Source organism: Sapajus apella, unplaced genomic scaffold (genome assembly GCF_009761245.1).
Source record: "Sapajus apella isolate SASKATOON/1434 unplaced genomic scaffold, GSC_monkey_1.0 scaffold9, whole genome shotgun sequence".
In the NCBI taxonomy this organism is placed as follows: domain Eukaryota; kingdom Metazoa; phylum Chordata; class Mammalia; order Primates; family Cebidae; genus Sapajus; species Sapajus apella.
In genome coordinates, this window is record NW_022436949.1 from 7,742,821 (window position 1) to 7,759,753 (window position 16,933).

Genomic DNA, 16,933 nt, shown 5'->3' on the forward strand with positions numbered 1-16,933 from the left:
TCGGCGCTGCAAACTCCACACTTCTGCTCTACGAAGAACCTCCCCACGACTTTCCAAGGTGTGCAACTCAGAAAAGTGGCCCCCAAAACAAGTAAAAACCTTCGGTGAAGAGGCAAAGTCCCTCAGCGGTCCTCAGACTCCAGCGCCCCCAGCTCGTGTCTGGTGGATCAGGCCCCGGAGCTCCGCAGCCTGGGAGCCCCACACCAGGCCGGCCCCTACGGCCGCTCAGAAAACGCGGCGAGCGGAACCCGCACGCGGAAGCGCCGGCCGTACTGAGCATGCCCAGTTGCAGAGCCGACCAGAGGAGTTTTTTTCTTTTCTTTTTTCTTTTTTTTTTTTAAGGGGGGGGGTCTCAAGTAGGAGGCCTCCCCACCACCCCCACCCTAGTCCCCCCCACCACCCCCGGCCTAAGCAGCTACCATGGCCGAGGTCCCCGGCGCGGCGTTGTCCCAGGCGGGCTGGTAAGTGGCGAGTCTCGCCGGCTGCCGGGCCGCGGGCGCGGGCCGGGGCCCCAAGGAGGTCGGGTTGGGGGCGGCGGGGTGCGTGTCGGGGTAGGCGGAGGCCGCAGTCCACCCCCGGCCTCTCCGCGGGCCCTGCGGGCCGGCTCCGCCCCCGGCGCCACGCGGAGCCGAGCGAGTCCCCTCAGCTCCCCTCGGGGCGGCGGCGGCGGCCTGGGCCCCGGGCGGCGGGCCTGGGGAGAGGCTGAGGGGCCGCGGGCCGGGCGGGTGGCAGGCCAGGACTCGGGCAAGCGGAGCGCCGGGAGGAACTGCAGCGCGATCCGCGCCGCCGCTTCAGGGAAGGGGTGTTGCTGCGGCCGGACCAGGGGAGGCGAGGGCTGGGAACGGAGTGCGGCGGAGAGGGACGAACGCGGCCGGAGCCCGCGGGCCCGTAGGAAGTTGAAGGCAGAGAGGAGCGTAGCCCTCGCTGCCTCCGGAGCCGCCTCTTCTTGCCCCTTATTTCAAAGTGCAGTGTGGGCCAGTGTGCAGCTGCCCTCCGCGGCGCACACACAACTTCTGGAGCTAAGAATGACCGCATTGTCAACTCGTGGGGGTGCTCGGTAGAACTTTTCTTGAAAGGATGGTGTTCTGATTTGAAGAGGCCTTTCGTGTGAAGATTTTCAGAATTTGAAAGCAATGCGAAATTATGCGAAATTAGGCAGTTTCTGAAACTGCGGCCTTTACGGTAGTAATCATCCGATTTAATTCAGTAACGCTTTTCCCAGGCTTGCACAGGCACATTCTGGGATGAAGTGTAGGAACAGCGATGAAAAAGATTTGCCTTGGCTCTCTGAAATTACTGCCTTTAGAAGAAAGAGTGAGCGTTAAAAGACCAAACAAAACCTGGGGGATTAGTGCTAAACCGTACAGAGGAACAGACGAGTGCACAGTGGAATGGGAGAGAGAGTTAATTTCCTAAAGTGGACTTAGTAAGATGGTAAGGAAAAGGCTTTCTAGCACAGAGCTGCCGGAGATGAGACATGGAAGCGCATATTGCTTGCAGACCCTATACAAGATCGATATGGTTCGCGAAAGATGTGGATTTGATTTTGTGAATACAGTTTTTGATCAGTAGAGAGATGTAATCACAACTGTGTTTTGAAGAAGCCCCTCCTGGTTTTAAAGGCATTCATCCACCCCATTTTACAGGTGAGGAGACTGAGGCACAGAGCTGTTAAGTAACTTCCTCAAAAACGACATAGCCGGAAAGTGATGGAGTTGAATATTGAGCACAGAGGGCTTGGCTCCCGGCCTGGTTCCTTTAACCCTAACGCATTATTGTACCTATAGTTTTTTTCGAAGAACAGCACTGGCGTAACAGATTGCAGAGTTTAAAACTCACCGTCTTCAGTTTTGTTTTTGTTCAATAGGAATCTCTCCTCTCAGTTTCTTTACCCCACAAGGGTGTCTTGAATAACCTTGGATCACTCTTTCATTTCCCTTTCTCTCCATTTCTCATTAGATTGAGCGTTGATTCTTCACACTAGTTATATTTTAATTTTACAAACTCAGTCTTTCACTCCTTCCTGACATGACCTCTGCTCTGGAAAGAGTAGTCTTATTTTTTGGATCCCGAACGCATGATAACTTTGTTTTCTTTGGTCTCTTGTGCTCTTCCAGGGCAGGGAACTAGGCTTTATTTTCCTCTTTAACTGTATTGCCAAGGAGTGCACCAGATTGTAGATGTTCTCCGTGAAGTCTAATGCAGTTGACCTTGGAATGCCCCTGCCAGTCAGAATTCTCTGGGCAGGGCCTCTACAGAAGCTTGAGTCCCACCTTGCTTTGTTAAATTGTTACAAATCTTCAGCAGTGTTACATTGTAGCATTTGCTACTTCGTATTGCAAATTGTCTGTTTTATGTTTCTCACACCAGTCTGTGCTGCCTGTGTGTGGCAGTGACTCATAAAGGCAGTAGTACTGTAATCTGTGGGGCTAGTATCTTTCTGGGAATTTTGAGTTTCATGTAATTCCTGCTAGGTCCTGAACAGACTAGGCAGGAGGATCTCCTAGGCTTTCAGGTGGCTTTTACTAGGTCTTTAATTAGGGACTTCTTACCATGTTAAAATTTATAGTCACAAAGGTTTAATGGCAGAAAAAGAGCACTGGAAGGAAAATTTCTCACAGAAGGGCTTTCACTCATTTTAGTTCTTATATCCTGAGTTTGCTCCTACACTTGGGGTTCTCTGTTATTGTCACTGACAAACCATTTTTCTTTTTTTAATTTAAGAAAAAAAATTTTTTTTTCTTTAAAGACGAGGTTTCACCATGTTGGTCAGGCTGGTCTTGAACTTCTGACCTCAGGTGATCCACTCACCTTGGCCTCCAAAGGGCTTGGATCGCAGGCGTGAGCCACCACACCTAGCCCAAACCATTTTTCTTAGTATTCAAATCTATGTACTTATTTACTTGTAGAACCTAAAAAGAAATAGATGCTAAAATATGGAAACCCTATCATTAAATCAGTTCTATTGGCTTCACCTAAAATAGCAGATTAGGGAGATATTTAGTGCTGAAAACTTAGAATTCTGAAAATGTGATGATCTTCAGGGGGGTACAGAAGATCTATGTAGATCAGCCTGTTCAAGTTTACATTATTTTTAAGCGCATTTTTCCCCCGTCTTTTTAAATCTTCATTAGAATCCCTATAAAAATCAATATTTTAAAATATAACTTCAAAAGTAGCTACCTGGCAGACTTTCAATAATTTTTTTTCTTCAATGGCCAGTAAGTAGCATACATAGTATTAGATTTTGCTGATTTGAACTTACATGTTTCAGGGATTACAGTATAGTGGTTATGCTTAAATAATACACTAAAAGGTACCTTGTGAGACTTTGTCATATGCATGGAATAACTTCACGGGAAGAAGAAATTTAACCCTGAATTTATCTAGAGAACAGTATCACTCACTTGGCCTTTTTGTTTTCTCTCTTCAGTGATACATTCCCCTTTAGGATGATATCCCTGATCACTGTGACTGGAAATATAAAATTCTCACAGGAGAAAGATTCAAAAGGTTGATCTCTGGACATTTTGAATTTTTCTCCATCTCCATCCTTTGTTTGTTTGCTTTTAACAGAAACATGTCACAGGGTACCTAATTAATTGTGTTTATATTTTTGAAAAAGTATCTTCTGACTGGGCATGGTGGTGGCTCACACCGGTAATCCTAGCCCTTTGGGTCGCCAAGGTGGGTGGATCACCCAAAGTCAGGAGTTCGAGACCAGCCTGGCCAAAGTGGGGAAACCTTATCTCTACTGAAAATACAAAAAAAATTAACTGGGTGTGGTGGTGGGCACCTGTAATCCCAGCTTCTTGGGGAGGCTGAGGCAAGATAATTGCTTGAACCCAGGAGGGGAGGTTGCAGTGAGTTGAGATAGTGCCATTGCATTCCAGCCTGGGTGACAGAGCAAGATTCTCAAAAAAGAAAAAAAAAAAAAAAAGTATCTTCCATGGAATTAGTGTTGTATAGCTTAACTCCCTCTTTGTGCATATGAGGAAACTGAGAGTTTCAATAATTTGCTCAGGGTTATAAATGGCAGAACCAAGAATACGGCCCAGATGTCTAGAATAAACATTCAGTACTCATTTCCACCCAAAATTAACCAAAGTGACCACATCTAATTTAAATTATTGATCAAAACTGACACATTTTAAATTTAAAAATTGGGTTGAAACATTTTGTGGTGTGTAAATTTACTTTCCTACTCCAGGAAAGAGAAAGGGCTTATTCTGAGGGGTGATCCTATTAGAATCAAATAAATCTTTATGTCGCAGTGAATCACCTAGTTGCGAACTAGGCTTATCTGAAAATCTGGTAAATTCTGTATTTTTTGAAGTTTAAGAATACAGTTGGCCCTCCATATCTGTGGGTTCTGCATCCTTGGGTTCAACCAGTCACAGATCTAAAATGTTTGGAAACATTTAAAAAATAAAAAATAACAAAAATAAAATAAATAAAAAATAAAATATAACTTTACATAGCATTTACATTGTTTTAGATATTTTAAGTAATCTAGAGGTGATTTCAAGTATACAGGAGGATGTGTGTAGATCATATGCATATACTACACTGTTTTTATCAGGGACTTGAGCATCAGTAGACTTTGTTATCTGTTGGGGGCCCTGGGACCAATCCCTTATGAATACTGAGGGACGACTGTTTCTGAAAAAGTGAGACAGTAATATTGTGTGTCTGCTTCCTTTACCCAGTAGTTTGAGTGAAGACCCTTTAAGGTAGCATATGAAATAGCATTTCCATTTTGTTCTGAAAGAACATGTAGAAACCCAGGTTTCTAACACCAAGGTTTAGCCATGGAGTACTCTAGGTTTTGTTTTGTTTTGTTTTGTTTGTTTTGAGGGCGGGGATGGGATGGAGAGGATAAACAAATTCTTTCTTACCCCTTGAATTTCACTTTCCCCTTTGGGGTTATTTCTGTTTGATTATTCGTTCTACCACCATGGTGACATCCTCTGGCCCAAATGCATGCATAACTCCTTTCCCTTTGTTTCACCTTTGAACAACTAAGAAAGGCTACAGCTTATTAAGGTCTTTCTCAAAATGCAGAACTAGAAATCAACCAAGGGGTAAATAGAGAAAATAAGAAGCATAATGACAGCATGGGGCTATAAGGCGATTATTGCTCTCTTGTCTTCATGTGCCTACTCTATTCCCTGTTACCTTAAAGATAGCTACTATAAAGCAGTGGAACAACTTCAGGACATTTTGCTGGAATTTCTAATTCCTAGTTTTTGGCCTGTCCACAGATGAAGGGCTTCTTTTCACCCTTCCATTATGTAGAGGCTTCTTCTCAGACATGTTAATGATCATGACTAAGAAACTCAGATGCCCAGTCTGCAACCACTGCTGTCCCTTTGTTTGTTTTGTTCTAGTTTTCTTAGAGACATGCCTATTTTCCATGAGATTGCTGGTGAATGATCTCACACTTCAGATGAGAAACATTATATAGCAGCATCATATATTATAAAGCAGCATCATGCAGTGTATTATATACTGTATACCTCTGCAGTAGCAGCAATATAATTATACCTTCTTATACTAGTGGTAATAGACATAAAATATGAGTTTATGCATATAATAAGAAGGTATTAGAAGTTTTGGTTTCTCACTATTCCAGTACAACTCTTAGAAATAGATATATTTTGTAGAGAATGTTGGTAGTTCTTTACAAGGTTTAATATTAAGTGCAGAGTTTTTAAAATCTAGTATTATGATACACCTTTAATTACCACGGTTCGTGGCCTTTAAAGTAAGTCATATGTACAAGACAGGCAGATGTAAAAACCTTGGTATACTCTTGGAAAGGATTCAAATCATTAAAACACTTTTTTTATATGCTGAAGAATGTGAGAGGAAACCAATTGCTTTTTAATCAGATTTTGGGGGACCTTATTGGAGACATCCTTCTATTTTGAAACATTTTCTGTTTCTTTAAGGAACATTTATAACTATCTCTTTGGCTTATATTATTGTGAAATTAAAATGTTCAAAGGTAATAAGCCTTGTTGACCTTCTGTCTTAAAATATATTACATATTGCTTTCCAGCTTCTACTGATACTGTAAACTGCAAAAAATGACTGGATATTGTGTTAAACTGTGCAAGTGTTCAGTTTTCAAGGTGCTGTTTGCAGGTTTTTTTTTTTTTTTTTGGCAACAAACCTATAAATCTAGTTTCAACTGCCTGTAGACTTGACTGCCTTAAGCATAAAGGGGTATAAAAAGAAACCTGCTACCTCAGGAGGTTGAAAATAATTTTTTCCTTTCACACAGCAGCATTTGCTAAATCAACTAAAAATTGCATAATAACATTTCAAGAACCATAAAAATATGACTATATCAACTTTTTTGGCTTATGTTTTCTCCTTTTGACAAAATAATATTGGCATTTTGACTTATCATGTTTCAGTTAAGTGCTGTCAGTCAAGAAATTCATTCTTTCTGAGAGGTCTAGGATCTAGAAGTAGCTGAAGAACACTATTGCCAGATAAATTTTGGAAGAAGCATACTACATGCCCAGCAATGCAGAAATTTTAATGTAAAAATTTGAGAAACACTTGTGAAATCACAGCATAACAAAGAAAAGCAAAGAATATGGGCAAAAATGTATGGTAATAATGTAAATTATTAAAAAGTGTGACATCAAAGACACTGATAGCAGAAAAGAAACAGGTTGGTGATAGACAAAAGTTGGAAAGAACTGTGTGGTGTGCTCTAGGGCTGGACAGAGAGCCTAGCCTGTATGTACCATGGCACTGGAACCCCAATAGGTTTCACATCTCTACTGGATTGGTGTGAGTGTGTGTATGTATTTCTCACCTGTAGTACAGTTTTATGGCCTTAAAAAGTAGAGACAAAGGATAGCAGTATAGTACCCTTGAATTATAATATCTTTACAATAATAAGTAAGACATATGCAGAGAAACATATAACTCTATACAATGATGTGTGCACTGAAATACATTTAATAAATATTTATGCCTCCTGTATACAAAGCACTGTGTTTGTTGCTGAGATATAATGATATACAAGACAGGCAGAATTTAAACATGATATACGCTGGTATTTTACTTGCAAGATGTTGTTGAAACACGTCTGGGAGCAATTAACCCAGACGTGGGAAGGTTGGAAGGCTTTCCAGTACTAATGATGTATAAGCAAGGTTTTTGTTTAAGCATCATGTCTTCTGCTCTTTGGTTAAGGAAAAAACAAGGCACTGTATATGTCTTCTTTAAATATTGTGTCTTCTGGTCTTTGGCCGAGGAGAACAAGGCACATTCATCAATGTACTCCTTCAACAAATAATTCTTTGTTGTTGTTGTTTGTTTGTTTGCTTTTTGAGACAGAGTCTCACTTTGTTGCCAGGCTGGAGCACAGTGGCATGATTTTGGCTCACTGTAACCTCTGCCTCCCAGATTCAAGTCATCCTCCTGCCTCACCCTCCTGAGTAGCTGAGATTGCAGGTGCCTGCCACGATGCCCAGCTAATTTTTGTATTCTTAGTTAATATGATTTGGTTCTGCATCCTAACCCAGACCTTGTCTTGTAGCTCCCATAATTCCCATCTACTGTGGGAAGGACCCAGTAGGAGATGATTGAATTATGGGGACAAGTCTTTCCCATGCTGTCTTTGTGATAGTGATTATGTCTTATGAGATCTGATGGTTTTAAAAACAGGAGTTGCCCTGCACAGGCTCTCTTTTTGCCTGTTCCACCCATGTAAGATGTGACTTACTCTTCCTTGCCCTCCACCCATGATTGTGAGGCCTTCCCAGCCGTGTGGAACTGTAAGTCCAATAAACTTCTTTCTTTTGTAAATTGCGCAGTCTCAGGTATGTCTTTATCAGCAGCATGAAAAAGGACTAATAACGTTAGTAGAGACAAGGTTTCACCATGTTGGCCAGGGTGGTCTTGAACTCCTGACCTTAGGTGATCCACCTGTGCTGGCCTCCCAAAGTACGGGGATTACAGATGTGAACCACAGTGTCCAGCCTCAAGAAATAATTCTTAAACATCATGTTGTGGCAGGCACTTTGTTTAGTACAGTCAGATGTCAGGTGGTCATCAGTCACATTTCTCTTAAAGAGAAAAAACCATTAATTACATATTCAAACATACTGTATCTATAAAATATACTAGAGAGGAGAAGAGATACCATTCCAAATGCACATGTTAAAGGAGAATTACCCTTTGCATGGTCGTCAGTGAATGCGTCCCTGAGATCTGGAGGATAAATGATAACTGACTAAGAGGAGCAGAGCATCTGCAAAAGTCACGGGGCACTAGGGAGCATGGTGAGTACAAATATCTGAAGGACCATGGTGGCTAGAGGGCAAGACAGAGTGACAGTGTAATGAGATGGGATTAGGAGATACTTAACAACAGGTCACATAGCTTGGACCTGTTGGCCATGTTAGGTTTCGTTTTTATTTTGAAAGCAATAGGAATCAATTGAAGAATTTTAATCATGATGTGAGGGTTATGGTGGTGATAATACAGTTCTGAAGTATCCTTGGCTTGAAGAAAATGGAGCTACACAGGACTATTAAATAGATGGTGTTGGTTGAGACAGAGAGCAGCAGATTGATTTGACAGCTATTTGGAAGGTAAATGGACAGGACTTTTTGACGGATTGGACGTGAATGACAGAGGAGTTTTCAAAGGGTTGATTTCTAGGTTTTGGGCTTGTAGCCTCCAATCATTTACAATTCAGTTAGATAGGGACTCTTAGAAGATGGTCATATTTTTGGGGGTTGGGGGTCATGAGTTAAATTGGCATTACTTGAGTATGAGGTGCCTTTAAGTCATCTAAAATAAGTCAGGCATTAAGAAATACCAGTCTTGCACTCAGAAGAAAAGACTGGGCTAGAGATAAATTTGGACTCATTTCAGCGTAGGTGGTGATTGAAATGGTGCATGGATAAGATCATCTAAGGCGGCAGCTGTCCAGTATGATGGTCATTAGTCACATATGGCTACTGATCACTTGGAATGTATCGAGTCTAAATTCAGATGTGCTATAAATGTAAAATACACACTGAATTTGGAAGACCATATAAAACATGAGTGGAAGGATCTCAGTAATTTTTACATTGATCATATTTTAAAATGTTTTGTTAAAATAATTATTAAATGAATTTCACCATTTTTTGTTTTTAAAATATGGCTACAAGACAATTTAAAATTATATATGTGGACATTATATTTGCTGGACAGTACTGATGTAAGAACCAGGCTTTGAGTAAGAGGCTGGGTTCAAGTACTGAGAAGTTTTAGCATTTTTAGAGGAGAATTAGTCTTTAAGGAGCTGCCAGATAGGGGAAAAAGCTTTAGAATGCATTATAAAGTCATTGACTTTACTAAGAAGAGAAAATGGACATATCTTTAATAGTTCTTTGATAAGACTATTTGATATGGTCAGTATTAGTTTATTGACTTGCTGATATTAGAGACTTAGAGCAGCTTTTAAAACATTCTTTATAAATGTAGATATCTGAAAGTCTTTTAAAAAGTTCCCTCACAATCTTTCCCCAAATTCCTCTAAATATATAAAAAGCAAATAAAATTTAGCCACAGCTTTTCAGAAGGCAGTCTGTCATGAATATTGCATGAAGATAGTAAGAAAAAACACTTTTATTTTCCTCAGTTTCTAAGTGGGACCATGAGGATTTTGAAAATTAATAAAGGTGGATTTTGTAAAATACCTAATGTGAAACAGTAAGTGTAAATATAGATGGAAAAGCTTGCTAAATTAAGCCAGTATTTTATAATGAATTTGGAATTGATTCAGTTCAAGCTTTGTTTTGAGAGAGAAACAGGATATATTTAAGTTTAGGTGTCCCTAACGTTGATAGTTTGATTGATGCCCTATGATTTTGTAAGCTTCTGTAAGGGAAGGATCAAGTCTTTACATATTTTTGTAGTATTCCAAGCATTTAGCAGGATGTAAGGTGCACAGTAGACACTTAAAATACTTGTGGAATGAATGTTATTCTCATCTTAATTGGTCTTTGTATCATTCATCATTTTGCTTTTGTGTCCTCAAGGGATGTGAACTTCTTCGAGGTTTTTGTAGAGTAGAAAATTAGTTCTGAAATGAATGTTGTGAAATTTAAGCAAAGTGTTATGAAAAATGTGATCTCAGAAATGCAGGAAATAAACTGTTATAAGAAAGCTTTCCCTATTTGTTGATATTTTCTACCTTGTTTATAGAATTCAACTGTTATGAGATATAACTAATGATAATGTAGATAATATACTTAAAGGTATATGTTTGTATTTAGCTAGAAGAAAAATTTGAAATATGTTGATAACATTTCTTTGCTTGAGACAATCAGCTATCTCTTTAGGGTCTTTGAAATGTTTTCTCTCAAAGTAATATTAGTAGGAACTGTTTTCCGAATTACTTCTTTCACATTTGATGTTTTATGAGATAGTGACAATTCTTTTCTTTTTGATGTTTCAGAATTGCTTAGACTTAGTACTTCAGTGATATGGTATGGCTGTGTCCCCACCCAAATCTCAACTTGAATTGTTTCACCCCGAATTCCCATGTGTGGTGGGAGGGACCCAGAGGGATGTAATTGAGTCATGGAGGCCAGTCTTTCCCATGCTATTCTCATGATAGGGAATAAGTCTCATGAGGTATGATAGGTTTATCAGGGTTTCTGCTTTTGCTTCTTCCTCATTTTCTTTTGCCATGGCCATGTAAGAAGTTCCTTTCACCTCCCGCCATGATTGTGAGACCTCCCCAGCCATGTGGAACTGTAAGTCCAATTAAACCTCTTTTTCTTCCCATTCTCAGATGTGTCTTTATCAGCAGCATGAAAATGAACTAATACAGTAAATTAGTACCAGTAGAGTGGAGCATTACTGAAAAGGTACCCAAAAATGTAAAAGCAGCTTTGGAACTGGGTAATAGGCTGATGTTGGAACACTTCTCAGGGCTCATAAGAAGACAGGTAAATGTGGGAAACATTGGAACTTCCTAGAGACTTGTTGAATAGCTTGCCCAAAGTGCTGATAGCAATATGGACAATAAGATCCAGGCTGAGGTGGTCTCAGATGACAGTGAGGAATTTGTTGGGAACTGGAGCAAAGGTGACTCTTGCTATGTTTTAGCAAGGCATTTTGGCCCTGCCCTATAGATTTGTGGAACTTTGAAGTTGAGAGAAATGATTTAAGGTATCTAGCAGAAGAAATTTCTAAGCAGCTAAGCATTCAAAAGGTGACTTGGATGCTGTTAAAAGCATTCCATTTTAAAAGGGGTAAAGAGCATATAAGTTTGGAAAATTCGCTGCCTATGTGATGAAAAAGAAACCCATTTACTGGGGAGAAATTCAAGCCAGCTGAAGAAATTTGCATAAGTAGCAGGAAGCCTAATGTTAATCTCTAGGACCATGGAGAAAATGTCTCCAGGTCATGTCAGAGACCTTCACAGCAGCCTCTCCCATTACAGGCCTGGAGGCCCAGGAGGAAAAAGTCGTTTTGTGGGCTCGGCCCAGGATCCCTGTGCTGTGTGCAGCCTAGGAACTTGGTGTCCTGTGTTCTACCTGTTCCAGCCATGGCTGAAAAGGGCCAACATACAACTTGGGCTGTGGTTTCAGAGGGTGGAAGCCTCAAGCCTTGGCAGCTTCCATGTGGTGTTGAGCCTGTGGGGTCACAGAAGTCAAGAAATGAGGTTTGAGAATCTCTGCCTACATTTCAGAGGATGTATGGAAATGCCTGGATGCCCAGGCAAAAGTTTGCTGCAGGGATGGAGCTGTCATGGAGAACCTCTGCTAGGGCAGTGTGGAAGGTAAGTGTCGGGTTGGAGCCCCCCACACAGAATCCCTACTTGGGCACTACCTAGTGGAGCTATGAGAAGAAGGCCATTGTCTTCCAGACCCCAAAATGGTAGCTCCACTGACAGCTTGCACCGTGCACCTGGAGAAGCTGCAGACACTCAATGCCAGCCTGTGAAAGCAGCCAGGAGGGAGGTTGTACACTGCAAAGCCAAAAGGGTGGATCTGCCCCAGACCATGGGAACCTACTTCTTGCATCAGTGTGACCTGGATGTGAAACCTGAAATAAAATGAGATCATTTTGGAACTTTAAAATTTGATAGCCTTGCTGGATTTTGGACTTGCATGGGCCCTGTAACCCCTTTCTTCTGGCCAATTTCACCTATTTGGAATGGCTGCATTTACCCAATACCTGTACCCCATTGTCTCTAGGAAGTAGCTAGCTTACTTTTGGTTTTACAGGCTCATAGGTGGAAGGGACTTGTCTTGTCTCAGATGAGACTTTGGAATGTGGACTTCAGGGTTAATGCTGAAATGAGTTAAGACTTTGGGGGACTATTGGGAAGGCATGATTGGTTTTGAAATGTGAGGCCATGAGAGTTGGAGAGGACAGGGTTGGAATGATATGGTTTGGCTATGTCTCTACCCAAATCTCAACTTGAATTTTATCTCCCAGAATTCCCAGGTGTGGGAGGGACCCAGGGGGAGGTAATTGAACAATGGGGGCTGGTCTTTCCTGTGCTATTCTTGGGATAGTGAATAAGTCTCATGAGGTCTGATGGGTTTATCAGGGGCTTCTGCTTTTGCTGCTTCCTTATTTTTCTCTTGCTGCCACCATGTAAGAAGTTCCTTTTGCCTCCCACCGTGATTCTGAGGCCTCCCCAGCCACGTGGAACTGTAAGTCCTATTAAACCTCTTTTTCTTCCCAGTCTCAGGTATTATGCCTTCATTAGTAGCATGAAAGTGGACTAATATATTTAGTTAGAAAGGAGTTAGGATGATGAGATTATATTTCATGCTAGGGCCTTTAATGAGGCAAAGAAGTAGGCATAGGTGTCTTGCAGTCTAAGTTGTCACAGAGTTCAAGTCCACTGAGGTTTTAACGAGGATACTGCTAAACAGAGTTTACTCTTTTTTTATCTTGCAATTATGAGCACCAAAAAGGATGTTTATATGTTACTGTTAGAACATAAAGCATGTAAAATGGGCTCCTGAGTATCCTTGCTCAATTCACCGTACTCAGAATGGCAAGTACTGGCAGCCATTTGTGTCTGTGCAGAGAGCCCAAGTTGGTATTCAGGAGCCTCTACTCCTAGGAATATGCCATGATCTTTTTTCTAGGCTGCCTGCAGATTCCCTTATTATGTTCTAATTTGAGTAATAATGAGATTTCTCAGGATTGTGTTGGTTTGACTTCTTTCCTCAGTTTTGCTTTTTGGGCATAGATGGGGTAGGATTAATACTCAGACTTCATGAGAATCTTCTTTGGTTGCTACATTTTGAAGTTGAATAAGAGCTGGATGTACGTTTTCCCTTATTTTGATTGTTGCTGATAAATTTTTTGACTGACTTTTCTGGTTTGGTGTTTTTGCTTTGTTTTTACATTTTTTTCCTGTATAATTAATTACTCATTTATCAAAAGTCTTTATAAATTTATTAATTAGATGTTTCCTTGGCAATTAAAGTTGATACATAATGAAAGTTTTTATATGCATATATTAAAAACATAATGGCTGTACAGTACTGTGAAATTTCAGTGACCATTTTTGTTCTGTGTTTACATTGTTGTTAGTGCAAAATGGCCACCCAAAACAACATTTAACTTTGTTAATAAACATATCTAACTGCTCTTTGCAACGCAGATACCCGCCAGTATACTCATTAAATTTTCTACCAGTTTTAAAGACTTATTTTGCTGTGGTTGTTCACAACTAAAAGATATATTCATATAATTCGATGTAGTTTCTTAACAAATTTAGAGTTTAACAAGTTTAGATTTTGATTTGGTATCATGAAAAACAGTGCAGTGTAGTGTTATTTACTTTTACAGTTACTGGATAATGAGAATGGACCTAGTACTTAAATAATACATTACAGTAATTATGGTGTGCCTTCTGAAGTTTGATTATCTTGAAAGCACAGTCGAGTCTTGACATGTTCACCAGTTTCTACTTATGTGAATAAGCATTTATTTTGATACTATTTTAAGCAAAATGCAGAAGCTGGTTAAGTACAAAACTGGCCTGAGCTACATTTTTCTAATGCTTAAAAAAAATGCCCTGCATTAATTAGGTTGAAGGCTAGGCTGATGTAAGAGAAGCCTGAAGAACATAGGTTTGGTTTTTTTGTTTGTTTTGTTTTGTTTATTTGTTTTCTTGGTCACAAAACAACCCAGAATAGACAGTTCTGCTTTGTGCTGTCATTTAAGGACCCAGGTTCCTTTCATCTTATTGCTTTGATGTCCCATCACCCCTTGCTACTCCAAGTGTGGTCCACAGACCAGCAGCATTGACATCACCTGGTAGCTTGTTAGAAATGTAGACTCTCAAACTTCACCAGCATCTTAATTTTAATAAGAGTCTTATTAAATAATCTTATTAAACATTAAAGTTTGAGGAGCAGTACTCTAGGGTATTGTCATTGTTTTCATGGTCATAGCAGAGTAGCTGTCACATTTGAGTTTCCCCAGCTGGAATGGGAAGAACAGCAGAGAGCCGTAGAGTCAGTTCCCCAATGAAGATATATCATATCCTTGGTTTCCAAGAAATTTAATCTGACATCTACCTGAAAGGGATTTTGAGAACTGTGGCCTAGCTCAGTGATTCTCAAATAATCGACTAGTTAAATCTTGTAAGCTATAAAACCTTGTGGCAGTGTGATAACTTTTCCATTATATCCTACGGCAGATAGAAATCCTTCATTGGTTTCGATTGAGCATTCCTATCACACTTGGACAACTTTTAGATTCTGTAGAATACCTAGACAGCAGACAGTGTTTTTTTCTGTTTTTGTTTTTTAAAAAATAAAATCAGTACTGCTTAAACAGAGAGAAAAGAGTGAATTTGAGGTTGAAAACCCTGTTAAAACATAACAATCTTGAGTAAAATATAGGAGTTTGTTCTTAGAGAACAAAATATATTTGGCAGCCAACCATATTTAAATTAAACTGATTGCTCATCAGCACACTGATTATTTTATATAAGAAATTGAACTTATAAAAAATTTTATGTCTCGAATTAACCAAGATTGGTGTTTTGTAGGCATGAAGGGCCTAATAAGATCCTGTTTTACAATATTCATTGCTATTCTCAATATTTTTCCTTTTTGGATTTGTGTTCTGAAACTTTGAGAATTACCAGTTCCACTATGTGGACATTCATATGAACTGGGATCCAGTGCACAGTTTTTAAAAATCTGATTATATTATTCTGATTACATTACTATTTCATTAAAACCTTTACACTTCATCCAACTACTCTGGTGTATCAGGACTATAATTGACATATTGGTAATAAGCAAACATACTCATTTAACAAACATAAGCAATAATAGGCAAATATCATTATTGAGAAAACTAGGCTCTCAATATTAGCTAATTAAACAGACCATTAGCTAATTAAACAGTTTTTATAGGTCATTTACACACTTAAAGAGTATGAGAATTTTGAAGAATACATTAATTTTTCTGTAAAATATGATTAATATCAAGTTGTAAGATGTATGCAAATAAAATTGCTTTCTTTTCTCAAATGGGCAAGCTTTTTACAGATGCCTTGATGGATCTCCTGGGAACTACCCTGTCCAGAGAGTTACTGAATTTTAAATGGGAGCCATGAAAAGATCAGATTTGTCAAGTTTACAAAGATCATTCTGGCCTTTATTTCAAGGATGGGTGAAGAGATCAAGGCTCAGGCAGAGACAATTTAAAGAAAAACATTCTTTAGAGACAAACTTCACCAATATTTTTTTTCTTAAGGAAAGCTAAAGAAAGGGAGAACTCTGGTTGGCTCGTGTTCTTGACTTGTCCCCTTCCCCTATTTAAAAACAGAATCAGTTATTAATGTTTATTAGGGTTAATGTTGGACATTAAAAAATATCCTTTGCTTAAGAATTAATAACTTTGTTAGATGGCTCAAAAATTGTGTTTTGTAAGTTGATAAAGTACTGATTTTAGATTTAACCTTGTACAATATCAGATCATGGCAAAAATGACTCACTTTATGATTTCACTGACTTTTCAATCAATGTGATTTCTCTAAGTCTAAAATGTAAAGATTTTTAAAGGAAGATGTGGAAGTACTCATAGTTCTTAGTCTAAATTTCTAAAGAGTAGTAGGGTTTGTTTTTTTTTTTAAACTAAGGAAGGTTTAAACACATATTTACAAAACAGTGATTATTGAAAGATGGTAATACTTGTTCTTACTTTTCCCATAATCAGTTGAGCTGATATGATCAACTACTAATTCCGTTCTTAGTACTATTTTGCAAGCACTATGTGACTGAAGTTGTATTTAAAACATTCATTTACTAAGTAGATATTTATTAAGCAAGATTTTTTTCTTCAAGATCTGAGTTTCCTTTTTTAAGAAAACGTTTTATGAATACCTTTTCTTGTTTTAATGTTTAGCACATGTATGACTGTGTTCATGTGTACATTTGTTTGCTTTAGTCTATATATCACTTTTCACTTCCTCATTTATACCTACTGTTTCTTTCTCCTGACTGCTATGGTCTGGCTTATGCTTCTTCCACACTGCTGAAATGCTTTTGCTAAAGTACCAGTGACCTTCCAGTTGTGAGATATCTTTCCTTACTGAGTCTGCTTCTTTGGACAGTTTATATCTATCTTGGAATTCACTGTTAAGACATTATAGTGTCTTGAAGTTCACGATTCTTTGTCTCCCCTAACACTGTTCTCTTCATCTTGTTCTTGTTCTCTTCATCCCTTTCTCATTATTCATTTGTCTTTTTAGGATTTTCTTACCGCACCCTCCCTGGCTTTTCTTAGTTTCCTTATTGGTACTAACAAAGTTCTATCTTTGGTCCACTTTCTTGTTCTTCTAACTTTAACTTCTTGCTCTCTCTCTCTTTTTTTTTTTTTTTTTTTTTTTTTTTTTTTTTTTTTTTTTTTTTTT

General features: G+C 39.2%; 1 protein-coding gene across 9 annotated transcripts in view; it reads left to right on the plus strand.

Moving 5' to 3' along the window:
• The first annotated feature begins 22 nt into the window (after nt 1-22).
• TDRD3 (tudor domain containing 3) overlaps nt 23-16,933 on the plus strand; it is a 180,909-nt gene continuing 163,998 nt past the window's right edge. For 5 of the 9 annotated variants that reach the window (XR_004268813.1, XR_004268812.1, XR_004268811.1 and 2 more), the window contains exon 1: nt 286-461. Coding sequence is in view for 3 of the 9 variants with exons in the window: in XM_032277329.1 (XP_032133220.1) it covers nt 421-461 (41 nt within the window). In the remaining 6 variants the exon portion in view is untranslated. Of the gene's footprint in view, nt 462-843; nt 1,647-16,933 lie in introns of those variants that run through there. The other 4 variants (XM_032277333.1, XM_032277332.1, XM_032277328.1 and 1 more) reach the window with 4 other exon arrangements.